We start from the raw sequence: 22,456 nt of genomic DNA, 5'->3' as shown, positions 1-22,456 counted from the left end.
GTGTTTTTTGTGTGTGTTTCAAGTTAAATCTATCTCAATCATGTCCGGTCGCGGCAAAGGTGGTAAAGTAAAGGGCAAGGTCAAGTCCCGTTCCAACCGTGCCGGTCTACAGTTCCCCGTGGGTCGTATTCACAGGCTGCTCCGCAAGGGAAATTACGCCGAGCGCGTCGGTGCCGGTGCTCCGGTGTATCTCGCCGCCGTGATGGAATACCTGGCCGCCGAAGTTCTCGAGTTGGCCGGTAACGCCGCACGCGACAACAAGAAGACCAGAATCATACCGAGACACTTGCAGCTGGCGATCAGGAATGACGAGGAGTTGAACAAGCTCCTGTCTGGCGTTACCATCGCCCAGGGTGGTGTGCTGCCCAACATCCAAGCGGTGCTCCTTCCCAAGAAGACCGAGAAGAAGGCTTAAGCGCGTCCGAACCAACCTCGAAGCGGCCCTCTCCCTCTCTCTATCTACTACGACGACGACGAGGGGACGGGACCCCAACGTTAAAAAGGCCCTTTTCAGGGCCACAAAATTGTTCAATAATCATAAAAAAGTTTCTAACGGTTAAAACAATCGTCGATATATGTGTACTTTTGACATATTGACATAATATTAATAATTACATAACTTACATACATACATATTAGCAAGCAATTACGATATTAGTGCAATACCTAATAATTATGGTGAATAAATAACATGTCATCACGTACACGTATGTACCAACGAACCCCGAAAAGGGGTGAGCAGACACACAGACTCGTCGTCATTTTAACAATTTGACTGTTTTTGAACTATATAATTGAATCAAATCAAATTATTGTCATTAAAGATAATCTAAAGTGAAAAATATAATATAATACAAAATCTACGTATAAGTAAACGTTTCAAAAAATAAATAAAAATATTACGTATTACGTATGTGTGGGGGGGTGGTGTCAGAGTCGGTCGCGGTGTATAGCGGCGATAGCGAATCTACCCGTCCCGCTTTATTACCACCGAGGGACGCGATTGGTCCGTTTAATGCGCGCAAAGCCCGCTAGTAGCGTACCGAAAACTTGATGTAGGTTCGATTTTTTCGACCGGCGCGCACACGGCCTTCCTCGAGGGGAGGAAATTTGTGGTGGCGGTGGAAGACGCCACCTCAACAGAGCGGCCCATAAGAGCCGGTGTCCCTCAGGGATCGTGCCTGTCCCCAGCACTGTACGCCCTCTACACGGACGACATCCCGGTGGAGGGCCAGGCCCAGCTAGGCCTCTTCGCGGACGACGCGGCCTTCTTCGTGTCGTCATTCAAAGCCGAGCACGCCGTCAGAAAAATGCAGCCCACACTCGACGCCCTTCCCGACTGGCTGGACAGATGGCGACTGAAGGTCAACGTCGCGAAGACCCAGGCGCTGATTACGGGGAGAAGTCAGCAGCCTACTACCCTCAAACTGCTGGGACAGGACATCCCATGGCAGCCCTCGGTGAAATACCTGGGGGTTACCATTGACAGGAATCTCACGATGGCTAAGCACGTGTCCACCGTGCTTCAAAAGGCGAAGCAGGCGCGGTACAACCTCCGCCCTATCCTCGATTCCCGCCTGCCCCTGCGCACCAAGCTAGGGATATACAAGACGTACGTGCGGTCCCGCCTAACTTACGCGGCGCCCGCATGGTACGCTCTTGTATCCGAATTACAGAGAAAAAAGCTCCGTGCGCAGGAAAATTTATCACTAAGAACGATACTAGCAGCCCCTCGCTTCGTCCGCAACCGGACGATAGCGAAAGACCTCAGATGGGAGGGCCTAGACGCCTTTATAAGTCGTCTCGCGCGGGTGATGTTCGACCGCGCAGACAACTCAAGCCATCAGTTTCTCCAGGGCTTTGCGCCGCTTCACGCGCGCCCCCCGGAGAGACGTGGGCGACCTCTACCCAGAGAGCTCGCACAGTGAGGTTCCTACCTCCAAGCCGCAGATAGGCCATCGCAGCATCTAAGCCGCAGAATGGCCACCCAGCACCACGACGGTGCACCTAGCCGCGCCAGCAAGGCAACCCAACCCCGGCTGGTCTTAACCAGTCGCGAATGCAACCTCTGCAGGGGCTCCAAGAGCCCGGAAGATCCCCCGTGCCCACAAGAGGGCGCGTGAGAAGGCTTTACGTCGGCGCGCACACGTCTCGTCCCGAGTCTATCGTATAACGCACACGCTCTCAGTTTACTCGTTCATTAGTCGAAATGCCACCCAAGACAAGCGGAAAGGCAGCTAAGAAATCTGGCAAAGCCCAGAAGAACATCTCCAAGTCTGACAAGAAAAAGAAGAAGCACAAGAGGAAGGAGAGCTACGCCATTTACATCTACAAGGTGTTGAAACAAGTACACCCCGACACCGGTATCTCTAGCAAGGCCATGTCCATCATGAACTCGTTCGTGAACGACATCTTCGAGCGTATCGCCGCCGAAGCATCGCGTCTCGCTCACTACAACAAGCGTTCAACTATCACATCGAGGGAGGTGCAGACCTCCGTGAGGCTCCTTCTGCCCGGTGAGCTCGCCAAGCACGCAGTATCCGAGGGCACCAAGGCCGTAACCAAGTACACCAGCTCCAAGTGAAGCGTCCACCGACCGACTACATACACAGGCAGACGACTAAAACAATCTGCCGTGCGTGTGTGTTCGCGCCAAACGTACAAAAGGCCCTTTTCAGGGCCACAAACTCGTTCAATATATAAAATATTATGTTTCAATGATGATCCACAATCGATATAATATAATTAATAATGTTGTTATGTTATGTAAGTAATTTCAAATAACGTAAGACACGGTAGAAAGTAAATTGAAAAATTAAGTTAAAATTAACTACGACATTAGAATAATGGTGATGTAGGAATTTTGTTTGTTGTTTAGTAAGTCAAATCAACTTATGTACATAAGTGGAAATATTTATTTACACACGCATAATTATGATGATCATAAAGAAATGTACCTATGAGTATATAAAAGAAAAAACAAAATGCACCACTATCACGAATAATAATTTATAATATAAACTTCAGGTGGCGCTGTTGTCGTTTCGGAGTCCTCTCCCCGCGCCCCCCCTCTCCACCCGCCCGCGAACGGTCCATTATACTATATATAAAAGAAGGTAGGGGAATAGTGAACTATTCAGTAAACTCTCGTACGTTGACGTTGCAGGTTCTCGTTCGCGCGCGCGACTAAAAGATGGCCCGTACCAAGCAGACAGCTCGTAAATCGACCGGTGGTAAGGCGCCGCGTAAACAACTCGCCACCAAGGCGGCTCGTAAGAGCGCACCAGCAACCGGTGGTGTCAAGAAGCCCCATCGCTACAGGCCCGGCACCGTCGCCCTCCGTGAGATCCGTCGTTACCAAAAGAGTACCGAATTGCTGATCCGCAAGCTGCCGTTCCAGCGTTTGGTGCGTGAGATCGCTCAAGATTTCAAGACTGATCTCCGTTTCCAGAGTTCCGCTGTGATGGCCCTCCAGGAGGCGAGCGAGGCATACCTCGTCGGTCTCTTCGAAGACACCAACCTTTGCGCTATCCACGCGAAGCGCGTCACCATCATGCCAAAGGACATTCAGCTCGCTCGCAGAATCCGCGGGGAACGCGCCTAAAATACACGCGCACGCACACACAGCGCCAAAGACCGACGACGCGCGCACTTCCCACCGTGCGCGTGTCTTGTTTGTCTTTACGCTTCAAAAGGCCCTTTTCAGGGCCACAAGAGTTTCTGTTATGATAATATAGTTTCAACGTATTTTAACATCGCATACAAACAAATTATAATATATATAGTTTATATATATATAGGTATTATAATATTAGAGAATACACAAACGTACATATAAATTATTGCAACATAAATTAATGAATAACCTTATTTTTATTTACATAAGACTTTGTTAAAAAAGTTGAAACGTTAGGTATTACTTAATTTTCCGGGTTGTATATATTATTATTATTATAGGAAAGAAGAGAGTAGCGTATGTACATAACGGAATTTAATTTTAATATTCAAAAACAATGATAATAGAAGGAAAAAGAAAGAATCGAATTCTACCGCCGCTTTTTTAATATTTTCGTTATAATATATAAGTAGGTACCTAATATGAGATGTCTCGGGAGTGTCGTCGTCAGTCATTTGTTTGGTATTATCTCTCCCCCCTCGCTCGCTACACTACCACCCCGCGAACGCGACGATTCTGTATATATATAACGGCGTTCGAACATTGTTTAGCCACCATTCGCCCGTTGAGCGTCGTCACTGCGTCGCGCGTCGTGCGTGTTTGTGTACATTTAGTTTCGTGTTTTTTATAAAAAACATATATAATTATGACCGGTCGCGGTAAGGGAGGCAAAGGTCTGGGAAAGGGAGGAGCTAAGCGTCACAGGAAGGTACTCCGTGATAACATCCAAGGTATCACCAAGCCGGCCATCCGTCGTCTCGCCCGCAGAGGAGGCGTCAAGCGTATCTCCGGTTTGATATACGAGGAGACTCGTGGTGTCCTCAAGGTGTTCCTCGAGAACGTGATCCGCGACGCGGTCACTTACACCGAGCACGCCAAGAGGAAGACCGTCACTGCTATGGACGTCGTCTACGCTCTGAAACGTCAGGGCCGCACCCTCTACGGTTTCGGTGGTTAAGTCTACCATCGCCGCGCCGGCGTCATCGCCCACCTCGTGTGTGTGTCGGTCGAAAGAACAACAACACACAAATCAAAAAGGCCCTTTTCAGGGCCGCAAATAGTTCATTGTTGTTTTACAAAATGTTTCACGATATTACGTCGATACTATATAATAAATAACACCTCAATATGTACAAGTTACGAATATACCCAGCAGCCGAGTGGGTAAAGTTGCTTGTGATCATCGAGGCCCGTAGGGCGCCGAGACGCGGCGGTGTAGGCGTCTCAACTAAACACAATCCCTTGCATACAGTAACTTACTCACTCACTCACTCACTCATTTAATATTTTATAATTAGTCAGTCAATTCCATGTTATTTGGATAGGTACCCTATAAGTATACATAATAATATCTAGTACTTACCTTCCTTATGTTAACGAATCTAACTAGTAAGGTGAGCGAGACGTGCGAGCGTATTATACATATTTTATTCATAATTTTTTTTTTTTAAGATTTATATCTAATTTAAAATAAATAAATAAATCAAGTGAAATACATACACTTGTGTACAACAGATGCGGTCTGTGTGTATGTACGACGTGTATGAGAGATTCTAGATAGAGAGAGAGCGCCGTGAGTTGTGTGCGCGTGGACGTTCGACGGATTTTTAGCGTTTAGAGTTTTATTAACACACATTTAATAATAATAGTATATATCCTTATATAACGTATTACATAATTTATTTAAAAAATATATAAATTATTGCAATAACAAAATCTATACGTCCCGAATAGAGCCGTCCGTAGTTGTGAAGAGTAGGGTACGAGTGTTTTACGACCTCCAACATTTACACGTTAAAAATCGTCAAAATCATTGGAAATATGCAATATATTGTTATCGTATAGAAGGTCGGGAACCTAGGCGTTGAATTATCGAACATTAGACACCGACGCGTTAATTTTTATAGAGAAAAATAACTTTTGAAGTGGACACTAGGTGAGCGACGACACCAAAGGTGAATATAAACGCTTTTATCGCCGTATTCGATACGTTTACACGTTTAAATAAAATTTAAACAGTTGGTAGAACTCAAAAATAATATCAATATACGTATATTTAGTCACAAATATTTATATATAATTAGTTTTATCGATATTCATCGATACGTGTAAGTGAAAAGTTGGAAGTTATCATACGAGAAAACGTCTCGCGACACAGCGGCTCTCCTTACAGTATTGCTCCGCTCGTGGGGTCTGTGGCGCCACCTGTACCGGGCGCACGCACGAAGTTTCATACATACAACTCGTACAGTACACACAGTGTTATTAAAAGTTAGTTACTTACTTACTTTAATATTGCGAAAATGGCCGATACAGCAGTCGCATCCGAGGCTCCCGCACCGACGACGCCCGCGAAGAAGCCGAAGGCGTCCGCCGCCGGCGCCGGTGCTAAGAAGCCGAAGGCGAAGCCGACCCACCCGAAGACATCTGAAATGGTAAACAACGCCATTAAAGAGTTGAAAGAACGAAGCGGGTCCAGCCTGCAGGCGATCAAGAAATACATCGCCGCCCAGTACAAGGTCGACGCTGAGAAATTGGCTCCGTTCATCAGGAAATATCTGAAGAGCGCCGTCGAATCCGGCGCCCTGATCCAGACCAAGGGCAAAGGTGCGTCCGGTTCGTTCAAGTTGGAATCAAAGTCCTCCTCCGGCAAGAAGCCGGCGTCCAGCAAGGCTGCGGGCGCCAAGCCCGCCGCTAAACCGAAGAAGGCAGCCGCCGCGGCCGCCTCGCCCAAGAAGGCCAAGAAACCGGCCGCTTCCTCGCCGGCCAAGGCTAAATCGTCCGCCGCCGCCGCCGCCACCAAGGACAAGAAGGCGGCCGCCGCCAAGAAGAAGCCCGCCGCGGCCAAGAGGGCCGCCGCTCCCGCAAAGGCGAAGAGCGCCGCCGCACCGAAAGCAAAGAAGACCGCCAAGCCGCCCACGAAGAAACCGAAGGCGCCGAAACCCAAGAAGGCCGCCGCTACGCCTAAATCTAAGGCCGCCGCAGCGAAGAAAGCGTCCAAGAAGTAAACGCGCCGCCATCGCCGCAGCCGCCGCCGCACCAGCAGCAGCAGCAGCAAACAGCCGCGCGCGCGCTTTTAAAGCAACGCGCAACAAAAAGCCCTTTTCAGGGCTAACAAATTGTTCCGATACTCTTATATACGGTTTCATACTATTCTACATCGATATGAAAAAAAAAAAAAAAAAAATACAACAAAATTTACCACCTACCTAACCTCCTCTCTACCGATAAAAAACACACCATATAGGTAAATTTTAAAAATAACCTCACTTCACCAAACAATACAACACGTACAATGAATCAATAGATTATAGGTAATAATAGATCATAATCATCCATAATATTTACGTATTTTTCGATACTGCAACTAGCGGATGCTGCGCGAATTAAAAAAATATTACAACACCTATAATAACACACCTAGGCTAGGTATATACCTACCTATATAAAAGATTGCTCTCATTCTACCATAATATATTATACATACATAATATTATCTTAATTATTTATTAAGATACACAACGTAATATCATCGGTTAATTAACTTCATTAGTGATTCATACTAATCGCTCAAATTTTCAATTTCTCTCTCTCAAACGGGTGAAACACACCCCGCCCGCCCGCGAACGCACCCACCCGCCCGACTGCCCGACTGCCTTCCTTCCTTGCTTGCTTGCTGCGCGCGCATCACGTCGTTCATTCGCGTTTTGTCTCGCTCTAACTGCGCGCAGACCCCACTATTTGTGACACTCGCGTTTTCTATATAAATGTCCGGCTATACGGCCGACGTTTTTATTATACCCACTGACTTCGTACGTTGCGGTCGACTATTGCGCGGTGTCGCAATAGTGTTTTTTGTGTGTGTTTCAAGTTAAATCTATCTCAATCATGTCCGGTCGCGGCAAAGGTGGTAAAGTAAAGGGCAAGGTCAAGTCCCGTTCCAACCGTGCCGGTCTACAGTTCCCCGTGGGTCGTATTCACAGGCTGCTCCGCAAGGGAAATTACGCCGAGCGCGTCGGTGCCGGTGCTCCGGTGTATCTCGCCGCCGTGATGGAATACCTGGCCGCCGAAGTTCTCGAGTTGGCCGGTAACGCCGCACGCGACAACAAGAAGACCAGAATCATACCGAGACACTTGCAGCTGGCGATCAGGAATGACGAGGAGTTGAACAAGCTCCTGTCTGGCGTTACCATCGCCCAGGGTGGTGTGCTGCCCAACATCCAAGCGGTGCTCCTTCCCAAGAAGACCGAGAAGAAGGCTTAAGCGCGTCCGAACCAACCTCGAAGCGGCCCTCTCCCTCTCTCTATCTACTACGACGACGACGAGGGGACGGGACCCCAACGTTAAAAAGGCCCTTTTCAGGGCCACAAAATTGTTCAATAATCATAAAAAAGTTTCTAACGGTTAAAACAATCGTCGATATATGTGTACTTTTGACATAATATTAATAATTACATAACTTACATACATACATATTAGCAAGCAATTACGATATTAGTGCAATACCTAATAATTATGGTGAATAAATAACATGTCATCACGTACACGTATGTACCAACGAACCCCGAAAAGGGGTGAGCAGACACACAGACTCGTCGTCATTTTAACAATTTGACTGTTTTTGAACTATATAATTGAATCAAATCAAATTATTGTCATTAAAGATAATCTAAAGTGAAAAATATAATATAATACAAAATCTACGTATAAGTAAACGTTTCAAAAAATAAATAAAAATATTACGTATTACGTATGTGTGGGGGGGTGGTGTCAGAGTCGGTCGCGGTGTATAGCGGCGATAGCGAATCTACCCGTCCCGCTTTATTACCACCGAGGGACGCGATTGGTCCGTTTAATGCGCGCAAAGCCCGCTAGTAGCGTACCGAAAACTTGATGTAGGTTCGATTTTTTCGACCGGCGCGCACACGTCTCGTCCCGAGTCTATCGTATAACGCACACGCTCTCAGTTTACTCGTTCATTAGTCGAAATGCCACCCAAGACAAGCGGAAAGGCAGCTAAGAAATCTGGCAAAGCCCAGAAGAACATCTCCAAGTCTGACAAGAAAAAGAAGAAGCACAAGAGGAAGGAGAGCTACGCCATTTACATCTACAAGGTGTTGAAACAAGTACACCCCGACACCGGTATCTCTAGCAAGGCCATGTCCATCATGAACTCGTTCGTGAACGACATCTTCGAGCGTATCGCCGCCGAAGCATCGCGTCTCGCTCACTACAACAAGCGTTCAACTATCACATCGAGGGAGGTGCAGACCTCCGTGAGGCTCCTTCTGCCCGGTGAGCTCGCCAAGCACGCAGTATCCGAGGGCACCAAGGCCGTAACCAAGTACACCAGCTCCAAGTGAAGCGTCCACCGACCGACTACATACACAGGCAGACGACTAAAACAATCTGCCGTGCGTGTGTGTTCGCGCCAAACGTACAAAAGGCCCTTTTCAGGGCCACAAACTCGTTCAATATATAAAATATTATGTTTCAATGATGATCCACAATCGATATAATATAATTAATAATGTTGTTATGTTATGTAAGTAATTTCAAATAACGTAAGACACGGTAGAAAGTAAATTGAAAAATTAAGTTAAAATTAACTACGACATTAGAATAATGGTGATGTAGGAATTTTGTTTGTTGTTTAGTAAGTCAAATCAACTTATGTACATAAGTGGAAATATTTATTTACACACGCATAATTATGATGATCATAAAGAAATGTACCTATGAGTATATAAAAGAAAAAACAAAATGCACCACTATCACGAATAATAATTTATAATATAAACTTCAGGTGGCGCTGTTGTCGTTTCGGAGTCCTCTCCCCGCGCCCCCCCTCTCCACCCGCCCGCGAACGGTCCATTATACTATATATAAAAGAAGGTAGGGGAATAGTGAACTATTCACCCTGGAGAGAGCTACGGGACTCTCCTGGTTCGCGTACGCCCCCCCGGCGGAGCGCTCACTGAAGCTGGCGATCCTCGGCCTGCCCGTGGATACGAACCCCATCGATCTGGAGGAGGAGCTACGGAACCGCGGCTTCTTCCCGGAGTACGTCCGCCCCATCCAGGGCAGAAAAGGCAACATCTTCTTCGTGGAGATCAAGAGGACTCAGAACTTCCAGACCATCTACGAGACCACCGAGCTGTTATGCATGCCCGGGGTGAAAGTCGAGGCATGGAGAGGACGCAAGGGGCCCTCCCAATGTCACCGCTGCCAACAATTTCGCCACAGCAGCCACAATTGTCACCGGCCAATGGCCTGTGTCCGCTGTGGCGAAAGCCACGCGGCCAAGGATTGCCTGCGGCCCAGAGAAGTCCCAGCAACATGCTGCAACTGCGGGGGGACTCACCCGGCCAACAGCTCTTCATGCCCGGTCAAGTTGCGCGAGCTGCGGAACACGAAGGCGGGTACCGCGCCTATGACCGTCGCAAGAAGAGCCCCACTGCCACCTCCACCTTCAACAGTGGACCCCACCAGCGAGCCGACCGCGCGGAGCTCGCTTATGGCCGCGGCGAACGGCCCAGACGGGCCCAAGCCGCGCAGGCCGAAGCGCATCCGCGCGAGGGCAAAGCCTGCCCCTGCAGCCTCCATCACTGTCGAGCCGCAGCCGACACCGACTCCAGACCAAGCGGTCGCCGCCCCTCCCAGGGGGGGGAAGAAGGCGAAGCCCCAAGCGGAGGTACCACCGGCCCCATCCAGCGAAAAGCTGGAAGTGCTGGAGCAGACGATCCAGCTGCTCCACAACATCCTCGCGGCCATCCGCTCACGGATTGACCCTGTGCCCATCATCGTGGGAGGCCTGGCATCACTGCTAGGCCAACTCACTGGTGGGCACTGACCTCTCGGACATCGGACTGGACCGGGGCTGCCCACATCCACTACTCCCCGTCGAGTAGTCAGGATTGTGGCCACCCCCCGGGGGATGAGTTGACGCTTCCAGTGGCAGTGGAAGCAGTCCTCTCCCCCCCTCCAGCCGACATGACACCAGCTGCCCCGGCGACGGAGCAGCTCACCGGACAAGACACCACCGCCAGCTGACGGGCGCTCACTGGGCCTCCCCCAACGGGGAACCACCCGGTGGGCTCGACCTCGCTGGCGGCACCACGGATGTAACATCGGGCTCACGGAGGGGCGTTCTCGCCCGCCGTGTCCCAACCCCGTGCCACGCCCGTTTCTGCGGGCGGCGACTGCCGCCACATTAGAGGGGCTACGCCCCGTGAATGTCTCCCCGTCGCGGGCTTCGCCCGCGACGAGAAGAAACCACACGGAAAAAAAGTGAACTATTCAGTAAATTCTCGTACGTTGACGTTGCAGGTTCTCGTTCGCGCGCGCGACTAAAAGATGGCCCGTACCAAGCAGACAGCTCGTAAATCGACCGCCAAGCCGCCCACGAAGAAACCGAAGGCGCCGAAACCCAAGAAGGCCGCCGCTACGCCTAAATCTAAGGCCGCCGCAGCGAAGAAAGCGTCCAAGAAGTAAACGCGCCGCCATCGCCGCAGCCGCCGCCGCACCAGCAGCAGCAGCAGCAAACAGCCGCGCGCGCGCTTTTAAAGCAACGCGCAACAAAAAGCCCTTTTCAGGGCTAACAAATTGTTCCGATACTCTTATATACGGTTTCATACTATTCTACATCGATATGAAAAAAAAAAAAAAAAAAATACAACAAAATTTACCACCTACCTAACCTCCTCTCTACCGATAAAAAACACACCATATAGGTAAATTTTAAAAATAACCTCACTTCACCAAACAATACAACACGTACAATGAATCAATAGATTATAGGTAATAATAGATCATAATCATCCATAATATTTACGTATTTTTCGATACTGCAACTAGCGGATGCTGCGCGAATTAAAAAAATATTACAACACCTATAATAACACACCTAGGCTAGGTATATACCTACCTATATAAAAGATTGCTCTCATTCTACCATAATATATTATACATACATAATATTATCTTAATTATTTATTAAGATACACAACGTAATATCATCGGTTAATTAACTTCATTAGTGATTCATACTAATCGCTCAAATTTTCAATTTCTCTCTCTCAAACGGGTGAAACACACCCCGCCCGCCCGCGAACGCACCCACCCGCCCGACTGCCCGACTGCCTTCCTTCCTTGCTTGCTTGCTGCGCGCGCATCACGTCGTTCATTCGCGTTTTGTCTCGCTCTAACTGCGCGCAGACCCCACTATTTGTGACACTCGCGTTTTCTATATAAATGTCCGGCTATACGGCCGACGTTTTTATTATACCCACTGACTTCGTACGTTGCGGTCGACTATTGCGCGGTGTCGCAATAGTGTTTTTTGTGTGTGTTTCAAGTTAAATCTATCTCAATCATGTCCGGTCGCGGCAAAGGTGGTAAAGTAAAGGGCAAGGTCAAGTCCCGTTCCAACCGTGCCGGTCTACAGTTCCCCGTGGGTCGTATTCACAGGCTGCTCCGCAAGGGAAATTACGCCGAGCGCGTCGGTGCCGGTGCTCCGGTGTATCTCGCCGCCGTGATGGAATACCTGGCCGCCGAAGTTCTCGAGTTGGCCGGTAACGCCGCACGCGACAACAAGAAGACCAGAATCATACCGAGACACTTGCAGCTGGCGATCAGGAATGACGAGGAGTTGAACAAGCTCCTGTCTGGCGTTACCATCGCCCAGGGTGGTGTGCTGCCCAACATCCAAGCGGTGCTCCTTCCCAAGAAGACCGAGAAGAAGGCTTAAGCGCGTCCGAACCAACCTCGAAGCGGCCCTCTCCCTCTCTCTATCTACTACGACGACGACGAGGGGACGGGACCCCAACGTTAAAAAGGCCCTTTTCAGGGCCACAAAATTGTTCAATAATCATAAAAAAGTTTCTAACGGTTAAAACAATCGTCGATATATGTGTACTTTTGACATAATATTAATAATTACATAACTTACATACATACATATTAGCAAGCAATTACGATATTAGTGCAATACCTAATAATTATGGTGAATAAATAACATGTCATCACGTACACGTATGTACCAACGAACCCCGAAAAGGGGTGAGCAGACACACAGACTCGTCGTCATTTTAACAATTTGACTGTTTTTGAACTATATAATTGAATCAAATCAAATTATTGTCATTAAAGATAATCTAAAGTGAAAAATATAATATAATACAAAATCTACGTATAAGTAAACGTTTCAAAAAATAAATAAAAATATTACGTATTACGTATGTGTGGGGGGGTGGTGTCAGAGTCGGTCGCGGTGTATAGCGGCGATAGCGAATCTACCCGTCCCGCTTTATTACCACCGAGGGACGCGATTGGTCCGTTTAATGCGCGCAAAGCCCGCTAGTAGCGTACCGAAAACTTGATGTAGGTTCGATTTTTTCGACCGGCGCGCACACGTCTCGTCCCGAGTCTATCGTATAACGCACACGCTCTCAGTTTACTCGTTCATTAGTCGAAATGCCACCCAAGACAAGCGGAAAGGCAGCTAAGAAATCTGGCAAAGCCCAGAAGAACATCTCCAAGTCTGACAAGAAAAAGAAGAAGCACAAGAGGAAGGAGAGCTACGCCATTTACATCTACAAGGTGTTGAAACAAGTACACCCCGACACCGGTATCTCTAGCAAGGCCATGTCCATCATGAACTCGTTCGTGAACGACATCTTCGAGCGTATCGCCGCCGAAGCATCGCGTCTCGCTCACTACAACAAGCGTTCAACTATCACATCGAGGGAGGTGCAGACCTCCGTGAGGCTCCTTCTGCCCGGTGAGCTCGCCAAGCACGCAGTATCCGAGGGCACCAAGGCCGTAACCAAGTACACCAGCTCCAAGTGAAGCGTCCACCGACCGACTACATACACAGGCAGACGACTAAAACAATCTGCCGTGCGTGTGTGTTCGCGCCAAACGTACAAAAGGCCCTTTTCAGGGCCACAAACTCGTTCAATATATAAAATATTATGTTTCAATGATGATCCACAATCGATATAATATAATTAATAATGTTGTTATGTTATGTAAGTAATTTCAAATAACGTAAGACACGGTAGAAAGTAAATTGAAAAATTAAGTTAAAATTAACTACGACATTAGAATAATGGTGATGTAGGAATTTTGTTTGTTGTTTAGTAAGTCAAATCAACTTATGTACATAAGTGGAAATATTTATTTACACACGCATAATTATGATGATCATAAAGAAATGTACCTATGAGTATATAAAAGAAAAAACAAAATGCACCACTATCACGAATAATAATTTATAATATAAACTTCAGGTGGCGCTGTTGTCGTTTCGGAGTCCTCTCCCCGCGCCCCCCCTCTCCACCCGCCCGCGAACGGTCCATTATACTATATATAAAAGAAGGTAGGGGAATAGTGAACTATTCAGTAAACTCTCGTACGTTGACGTTGCAGGTTCTCGTTCGCGCGCGCGACTAAAAGATGGCCCGTACCAAGCAGACAGCTCGTAAATCGACCGGTGGTAAGGCGCCGCGTAAACAACTCGCCACCAAGGCGGCTCGTAAGAGCGCACCAGCAACCGGTGGTGTCAAGAAGCCCCATCGCTACAGGCCCGGCACCGTCGCCCTCCGTGAGATCCGTCGTTACCAAAAGAGTACCGAATTGCTGATCCGCAAGCTGCCGTTCCAGCGTTTGGTGCGTGAGATCGCTCAAGATTTCAAGACTGATCTCCGTTTCCAGAGTTCCGCTGTGATGGCCCTCCAGGAGGCGAGCGAGGCATACCTCGTCGGTCTCTTCGAAGACACCAACCTTTGCGCTATCCACGCGAAGCGCGTCACCATCATGCCAAAGGACATTCAGCTCGCTCGCAGAATCCGCGGGGAACGCGCCTAAAATACACGCGCACGCACACACAGCGCCAAAGACCGACGACGCGCGCACTTCCCACCGTGCGCGTGTCTTGTTTGTCTTTACGCTTCAAAAGGCCCTTTTCAGGGCCACAAGAGTTTCTGTTATGATAATATAGTTTCAACGTATTTTAACATCGCATACAAACAAATTATAATATATATAGTTTATATATATATAGGTATTATAATATTAGAGAATACACAAACGTACATATAAATTATTGCAACATAAATTAATGAATAACCTTATTTTTATTTACATAAGACTTTGTTAAAAAAGTTGAAACGTTAGGTATTACTTAATTTTCCGGGTTGTATATATTATTATTATTATAGGAAAGAAGAGAGTAGCGTATGTACATAACGGAATTTAATTTTAATATTCAAAAACAATGATAATAGAAGGAAAAAGAAAGAATCGAATTCTACCGCCGCTTTTTTAATATTTTCGTTATAATATATAAGTAGGTACCTAATATGAGATGTCTCGGGAGTGTCGTCGTCAGTCATTTGTTTGGTATTATCTCTCCCCCCTCGCTCGCTACACTACCACCCCGCGAACGCGACGATTCTGTATATATATAACGGCGTTCGAACATTGTTTAGCCACCATTCGCCCGTTGAGCGTCGTCACTGCGTCGCGCGTCGTGCGTGTTTGTGTACATTTAGTTTCGTGTTTTTTATAAAAAACATATATAATTATGACCGGTCGCGGTAAGGGAGGCAAAGGTCTGGGAAAGGGAGGAGCTAAGCGTCACAGGAAGGTACTCCGTGATAACATCCAAGGTATCACCAAGCCGGCCATCCGTCGTCTCGCCCGCAGAGGAGGCGTCAAGCGTATCTCCGGTTTGATATACGAGGAGACTCGTGGTGTCCTCAAGGTGTTCCTCGAGAACGTGATCCGCGACGCGGTCACTTACACCGAGCACGCCAAGAGGAAGACCGTCACTGCTATGGACGTCGTCTACGCTCTGAAACGTCAGGGCCGCACCCTCTACGGTTTCGGTGGTTAAGTCTACCATCGCCGCGCCGGCGTCATCGCCCACCTCGTGTGTGTGTCGGTCGAAAGAACAACAACACACAAATCAAAAAGGCCCTTTTCAGGGCCGCAAATAGTTCATTGTTGTTTTACAAAATGTTTCACGATATTACGTCGATACTATATAATAAATAACACCTCAATATGTACAAGTTACGAATATACCCAGCAGCCGAGTGGGTAAAGTTGCTTGTGATCATCGAGGCCCGTAGGGCGCCGAGACGCGGCGGTGTAGGCGTCTCAACTAAACACAATCCCTTGCATACAGTAACTTACTCACTCACTCACTCACTCATTTAATATTTTATAATTAGTCAGTCAATTCCATGTTATTTGGATAGGTACCCTATAAGTATACATAATAATATCTAGTACTTACCTTCCTTATGTTAACGAATCTAACTAGTAAGGTGAGCGAGACGTGCGAGCGTATTATACATATTTTATTCATAATTTTTTTTTTTTAAGATTTATATCTAATTTAAAATAAATAAATAAATCAAGTGAAATACATACACTTGTGTACAACAGATGCGGTCTGTGTGTATGTACGACGTGTATGAGAGATTCTAGATAGAGAGAGAGCGCCGTGAGTTGTGTGCGCGTGGACGTTCGACGGATTTTTAGCGTTTAGAGTTTTATTAACACACATTTAATAATAATAGTATATATCCTTATATAACGTATTACATAATTTATTTAAAAAATATATAAATTATTGCAATAACAAAATCTATACGTCCCGAATAGAGCCGTCCGTAGTTGTGAAGAGTAGGGTACGAGTGTTTTACGACCTCCAACATTTACACGTTAAAAATCGTCAAAATCATTGGAAATATGCAATATATTGTTATCGTATAGAAGGTCGGGAACCTAGGCGTTGAATTATCGAACATTAGACACCGACGCGTTAATTTTTATAGAGAAAAATAACTTTTGAAGTGGACACTAGGTGAGCGACGACACCAAAGGTGAATATAAACGCTTTTATCGCCGTATTCGATACGTTTACACGTTTAAATAAAATTTAAACAGTTGGTAGAACTCAAAAATAATATCAATATACGTATATTTAGTCACAAATATTTATATATAATTAGTTTTATCGATATTCATCGATACGTGTAAGTGAAAAGTTGGAAGTTATCATACGAGAAAACGTCTCGCGACACAGCGGCTCTCCTTACAGTATTGCTCCGCTCGTGGGGTCTGTGGCGCCACCTGTACCGGGCGCACGCACGAAGTTTCATACATACAACTCGTACAGTACACACAGTGTTATTAAAAGTTAGTTACTTACTTACTTTAATATTGCGAAAATGGCCGATACAGCAGTCGCATCCGAGGCTCCCGCACCGACGACGCCCGCGAAGAAGCCGAAGGCGTCCGCCGCCGGCGCCGGTGCTAAGAAGCCGAAGGCGAAGCCGACCCACCCGAAGACATCTGAAATGGTAAACAACGCCATTAAAGAGTTGAAAGAACGAAGCGGGTCCAGCCTGCAGGCGATCAAGAAATACATCGCCGCCCAGTACAAGGTCGACGCTGAGAAATTGGCTCCGTTCATCAGGAAATATCTGAAGAGCGCCGTCGAATCCGGCGCCCTGATCCAGACCAAGGGCAAAGGTGCGTCCGGTTCGTTCAAGTTGGAATCAAAGTCCTCCTCCGGCAAGAAGCCGGCGTCCAGCAAGGCTGCGGGCGCCAAGCCCGCCGCTAAACCGAAGAAGGCAGCCGCCGCGGCCGCCTCGCCCAAGAAGGCCAAGAAACCGGCCGCTTCCTCGCCGGCCAAGGCTAAATCGTCCGCCGCCGCCGCCGCCACCAAGGACAAGAAGGCGGCCGCCGCCAAGAAGAAGCCCGCCGCGGCCAAGAGGGCCGCCGCTCCCGCAAAGGCGAAGAGCGCCGCCGCACCGAAAGCAAAGAAGACCGCCAAGCCGCCCACGAAGAAACCGAAGGCGCCGAAACCCAAGAAGGCCGCCGCTACGCCTAAATCTAAGGCCGCCGCAGCGAAGAAAGCGTCCAAGAAGTAAACGCGCCGCCATCGCCGCAGCCGCCGCCGCACCAGCAGCAGCAGCAGCAAACAGCCGCGCGCGCGCTTTTAAAGCAACGCGCAACAAAAAGCCCTTTTCAGGGCTAACAAATTGTTCCGATACTCTTATATACGGTTTCATACTATTCTACATCGATATGAAAAAAAAAAAAAAAAAAATACAACAAAATTTACCACCTACCTAACCTCCTCTCTACCGATAAAAAACACACCATATAGGTAAATTTTAAAAATAACCTCACTTCACCAAACAATACAACACGTACAATGAATCAATAGATTATAGGTAATAATAGATCATAATCATCCATAATATTTACGTATTTTTCGATACTGCAACTAGCGGATGCTGCGCGAATTAAAAAAATATTACAACACCTATAATAACACACCTAGGCTAGGTATATACCTACCTATATAAAAGATTGCTCTCATTCTACCATAATATATTATACATACATAATATTATCTTAATTATTTATTAAGATACACAACGTAATATCATCGGTTAATTAACTTCATTAGTGATTCATACTAATCGCTCAAATTTTCAATTTCTCTCTCTCAAACGGGTGAAACACACCCCGCCCGCCCGCGAACGCACCCACCCGCCCGACTGCCCGACTGCCTTCCTTCCTTGCTTGCTTGCTGCGCGCGCATCACGTCGTTCATTCGCGTTTTGTCTCGCTCTAACTGCGCGCAGACCCCACTATTTGTGACACTCGCGTTTTCTATATAAATGTCCGGCTATACGGCCGACGTTTTTATTATACCCACTGACTTCGTACGTTGCGGTCGACTATTGCGCGGTGTCGCAATAGTGTTTTTTGTGTGTGTTTCAAGTTAAATCTATCTCAATCATGTCCGGTCGCGGCAAAGGTGGTAAAGTAAAGGGCAAGGTCAAGTCCCGTTCCAACCGTGCCGGTCTACAGTTCCCCGTGGGTCGTATTCACAGGCTGCTCCGCAAGGGAAATTACGCCGAGCGCGTCGGTGCCGGTGCTCCGGTGTATCTCGCCGCCGTGATGGAATACCTGGCCGCCGAAGTTCTCGAGTTGGCCGGTAACGCCGCACGCGACAACAAGAAGACCAGAATCATACCGAGACACTTGCAGCTGGCGATCAGGAATGACGAGGAGTTGAACAAGCTCCTGTCTGGCGTTACCATCGCCCAGGGTGGTGTGCTGCCCAACATCCAAGCGGTGCTCCTTCCCAAGAAGACCGAGAAGAAGGCTTAAGCGCGTCCGAACCAACCTCGAAGCGGCCCTCTCCCTCTCTCTATCTACTACGACGACGACGAGGGGACGGGACCCCAACGTTAAAAAGGCCCTTTTCAGGGCCACAAAATTGTTCAATAATCATAAAAAAGTTTCTAACGGTTAAAACAATCGTCGATATATGTGTACTTTTGACATAATATTAATAATTACATAACTTACATACATACATATTAGCAAGCAATTACGATATTAGTGCAATACCTAATAATTATGGTGAATAAATAACATGTCATCACGTACACGTATGTACCAACGAACCCCGAAAAGGGGTGAGCAGACACACAGACTCGTCGTCATTTTAACAATTTGACTGTTTTTGAACTATATAATTGAATCAAATCAAATTATTGTCATTAAAGATAATCTAAAGTGAAAAATATAATATAATACAAAATCTACGTATAAGTAAACGTTTCAAAAAATAAATAAAAATATTACGTATTACGTATGTGTGGGGGGGTGGTGTCAGAGTCGGTCGCGGTGTATAGCGGCGATAGCGAATCTACCCGTCCCGCTTTATTACCACCGAGGGACGCGATTGGTCCGTTTAATGCGCGCAAAGCCCGCTAGTAGCGTACCGAAAACTTGATGTAGGTTCGATTTTTTCGACCGGCGCGCACACGGCCTTCCTCGAGGGGAGGAAATTTGTGGTGGCGGTGGAAGACGCCACCTCAACAGAGCGGCCCATAAGAGCCGGTGTCCCTCAGGGATCGTGCCTGTCCCCAGCACTGTACGCCCTCTACACGGACGACATCCCGGTGGAGGGCCAGGCCCAGCTAGGCCTCTTCGCGGACGACGCGGCCTTCTTCGTGTCGTCATTCAAAGCCGAGCACGCCGTCAGAAAAATGCAGCCCACACTCGACGCCCTTCCCGACTGGCTGGACAGATGGCGACTGAAGGTCAACGTCGCGAAGACCCAGGCGCTGATTACGGGGAGAAGTCAGCAGCCTACTACCCTCAAACTGCTGGGACAGGACATCCCATGGCAGCCCTCGGTGAAATACCTGGGGGTTACCATTGACAGGAATCTCACGATGGCTAAGCACGTGTCCACCGTGCTTCAAAAGGCGAAGCAGGCGCGGTACAACCTCCGCCCTATCCTCGATTCCCGCCTGCCCCTGCGCACCAAGCTAGGGATATACAAGACGTACGTGCGGTCCCGCCTAACTTACGCGGCGCCCGCATGGTACGCTCTTGTATCCGAATTACAGAGAAAAAAGCTCCGTGCGCAGGAAAATTTATCACTAAGAACGATACTAGCAGCCCCTCGCTTCGTCCGCAACCGGACGATAGCGAAAGACCTCAGATGGGAGGGCCTAGACGCCTTTATAAGTCGTCTCGCGCGGGTGATGTTCGACCGCGCAGACAACTCAAGCCATCAGTTTCTCCAGGGCTTTGCGCCGCTTCACGCGCGCCCCCCGGAGAGACGTGGGCGACCTCTACCCAGAGAGCTCGCACAGTGAGGTTCCTACCTCCAAGCCGCAGATAGGCCATCGCAGCATCTAAGCCGCAGAATGGCCACCCAGCACCACGACGGTGCACCTAGCCGCGCCAGCAAGGCAACCCAACCCCGGCTGGTCTTAACCAGTCGCGAATGCAACCTCTGCAGGGGCTCCAAGAGCCCGGAAGATCCCCCGTGCCCACAAGAGGGCGCGTGAGAAGGCTTTACGTCGGCGCGCACACGTCTCGTCCCGAGTCTATCGTATAACGCACACGCTCTCAGTTTACTCGTTCATTAGTCGAAATGCCACCCAAGACAAGCGGAAAGGCAGCTAAGAAATCTGGCAAAGCCCAGAAGAACATCTCCAAGTCTGACAAGAAAAAGAAGAAGCACAAGAGGAAGGAGAGCTACGCCATTTACATCTACAAGGTGTTGAAACAAGTACACCCCGACACCGGTATCTCTAGCAAGGCCATGTCCATCATGAACTCGTTCGTGAACGACATCTTCGAGCGTATCGCCGCCGAAGCATCGCGTCTCGCTCACTACAACAAGCGTTCAACTATCACATCGAGGGAGGTGCAGACCTCCGTGAGGCTCCTTCTGCCCGGTGAGCTCGCCAAGCACGCAGTATCCGAGGGCACCAAGGCCGTAACCAAGTACACCAGCTCCAAGTGAAGCGTCCACCGACCGACTACATACACAGGCAGACGACTAAAACAATCTGCCGTGCGTGTGTGTTCGCGCCAAACGTACAAAAGGCCCTTTTCAGGGCCACAAACTCGTTCAATATATAAAATATTATGTTTCAATGATGATCCACAATCGATATAATATAATTAATAATGTTGTTATGTTATGTAAGTAATTTCAAATAACGTAAGACACGGTAGAAAGTAAATTGAAAAATTAAGTTAAAATTAACTACGACATTAGAATAATGGTGATGTAGGAATTTTGTTTGTTGTTTAGTAAGTCAAATCAACTTATGTACATAAGTGGAAATATTTATTTACACACGCATAATTATGATGATCATAAAGAAATGTACCTATGAGTATATAAAAGAAAAAACAAAATGCACCACTATCACGAATAATAATTTATAATATAAACTTCAGGTGGCGCTGTTGTCGTTTCGGAGTCCTCTCCCCGCGCCCCCCCTCTCCACCCGCCCGCGAACGGTCCATTATACTATATATAAAAGAAGGTAGGGGAATAGTGAACTATTCAGTAAACTCTCGTACGTTGACGTTGCAGGTTCTCGTTCGCGCGCGCGACTAAAAGATGGCCCGTACCAAGCAGACAGCTCGTAAATCGACCGGTGGTAAGGCGCCGCGTAAACAACTCGCCACCAAGGCGGCTCGTAAGAGCGCACCAGCAACCGGTGGTGTCAAGAAGCCCCATCGCTACAGGCCCGGCACCGTCGCCCTCCGTGAGATCCGTCGTTACCAAAAGAGTACCGAATTGCTGATCCGCAAGCTGCCGTTCCAGCGTTTGGTGCGTGAGATCGCTCAAGATTTCAAGACTGATCTCCGTTTCCAGAGTTCCGCTGTGATGGCCCTCCAGGAGGCGAGCGAGGCATACCTCGTCGGTCTCTTCGAAGACACCAACCTTTGCGCTATCCACGCGAAGCGCGTCACCATCATGCCAAAGGACATTCAGCTCGCTCGCAGAATCCGCGGGGAACGCGCCTAAAATACACGCGCACGCACACACAGCGCCAAAGACCGACGACGCGCGCACTTCCCACCGTGCGCGTGTCTTGTTTGTCTTTACGCTTCAAAAGGCCCTTTTCAGGGCCACAAGAGTTTCTGTTATGATAATATAGTTTCAACGTATTTTAACATCGCATACAAACAAATTATAATATATATAGTTTATATATATATAGGTATTATAATATTAGAGAATACACAAACGTACATATAAATTATTGCAACATAAATTAATGAATAACCTTATTTTTATTTACATAAGACTTTGTTAAAAAAGTTGAAACGTTAGGTATTACTTAATTTTCCGGGTTGTATATATTATTATTATTATAGGAAAGAAGAGAGTAGCGTATGTACATAACGGAATTTAATTTT

General features: G+C 47.7%; 11 protein-coding genes across 11 annotated transcripts; all 11 read left to right on the top strand.

The window, feature by feature from the left end:
* Positions 1-40: 40 nt before the first annotated feature.
* LOC126378688 (histone H2A) lies at positions 41-499 on the top strand. Its single transcript, XM_050027069.1, has one exon. It carries the CDS (start codon positions 41-43, stop codon positions 413-415), a length of 375 nt encoding a protein of 124 aa, XP_049883026.1. The 3' UTR covers positions 416-499.
* A 1,710-nt stretch (positions 500-2,209) lies between these two features.
* Positions 2,210-2,584, top strand: LOC126378694 (histone H2B). The gene has a single exon (XM_050027075.1). It carries the CDS (start codon positions 2,210-2,212, stop codon positions 2,582-2,584), a length of 375 nt encoding a protein of 124 aa, XP_049883032.1.
* A 3,321-nt stretch (positions 2,585-5,905) lies between these two features.
* Positions 5,906-6,795, top strand: LOC126378642 (histone H1B-like). The gene has a single exon (XM_050027020.1). The coding sequence runs from the start codon at positions 5,980-5,982 to the stop codon at positions 6,682-6,684; it is 705 nt and encodes a 234-aa protein (XP_049882977.1). The 5' UTR covers positions 5,906-5,979; the 3' UTR covers positions 6,685-6,795.
* Positions 6,796-7,564: 769 nt separating this feature from the next.
* On the top strand, positions 7,565-8,260 carry LOC126378676 (histone H2A). The gene has a single exon (XM_050027055.1). The coding sequence runs from the start codon at positions 7,565-7,567 to the stop codon at positions 7,937-7,939; it is 375 nt and encodes a 124-aa protein (XP_049883012.1). The 3' UTR covers positions 7,940-8,260.
* A 404-nt stretch (positions 8,261-8,664) lies between these two features.
* On the top strand, positions 8,665-9,039 carry LOC126378698 (histone H2B). The gene has a single exon (XM_050027079.1). It carries the CDS (start codon positions 8,665-8,667, stop codon positions 9,037-9,039), a length of 375 nt encoding a protein of 124 aa, XP_049883036.1.
* A 3,011-nt stretch (positions 9,040-12,050) lies between these two features.
* Positions 12,051-12,746, top strand: LOC126378682 (histone H2A). Its single transcript, XM_050027062.1, has one exon. The coding sequence runs from the start codon at positions 12,051-12,053 to the stop codon at positions 12,423-12,425; it is 375 nt and encodes a 124-aa protein (XP_049883019.1). The 3' UTR covers positions 12,426-12,746.
* Positions 12,747-13,144: 398 nt separating this feature from the next.
* Positions 13,145-13,525, top strand: LOC126378707 (histone H2B). The gene has a single exon (XM_050027087.1). The coding sequence runs from the start codon at positions 13,151-13,153 to the stop codon at positions 13,523-13,525; it is 375 nt and encodes a 124-aa protein (XP_049883044.1). The 5' UTR covers positions 13,145-13,150.
* Positions 13,526-14,085: 560 nt separating this feature from the next.
* LOC126378667 (histone H3) lies at positions 14,086-14,545 on the top strand. The gene has a single exon (XM_050027046.1). The coding sequence runs from the start codon at positions 14,135-14,137 to the stop codon at positions 14,543-14,545; it is 411 nt and encodes a 136-aa protein (XP_049883003.1). The 5' UTR covers positions 14,086-14,134.
* A 2,301-nt stretch (positions 14,546-16,846) lies between these two features.
* LOC126378641 (histone H1B-like) lies at positions 16,847-17,736 on the top strand. Its single transcript, XM_050027019.1, has one exon. The coding sequence runs from the start codon at positions 16,921-16,923 to the stop codon at positions 17,623-17,625; it is 705 nt and encodes a 234-aa protein (XP_049882976.1). The 5' UTR covers positions 16,847-16,920; the 3' UTR covers positions 17,626-17,736.
* Positions 17,737-18,505: 769 nt separating this feature from the next.
* Positions 18,506-19,201, top strand: LOC126378681 (histone H2A). The gene has a single exon (XM_050027061.1). The coding sequence runs from the start codon at positions 18,506-18,508 to the stop codon at positions 18,878-18,880; it is 375 nt and encodes a 124-aa protein (XP_049883018.1). The 3' UTR covers positions 18,881-19,201.
* A 1,465-nt stretch (positions 19,202-20,666) lies between these two features.
* LOC126378697 (histone H2B) lies at positions 20,667-21,041 on the top strand. The gene has a single exon (XM_050027078.1). It carries the CDS (start codon positions 20,667-20,669, stop codon positions 21,039-21,041), a length of 375 nt encoding a protein of 124 aa, XP_049883035.1.
* Positions 21,042-22,456: the final 1,415 nt, after the last annotated feature.

This window comes from Pectinophora gossypiella, chromosome 27, assembly GCF_024362695.1.
Source record: "Pectinophora gossypiella chromosome 27, ilPecGoss1.1, whole genome shotgun sequence".
NCBI classification, from domain to species: domain Eukaryota; kingdom Metazoa; phylum Arthropoda; class Insecta; order Lepidoptera; family Gelechiidae; genus Pectinophora; species Pectinophora gossypiella.
This window is presented reverse-complemented; position numbering and strand designations above follow the sequence as displayed.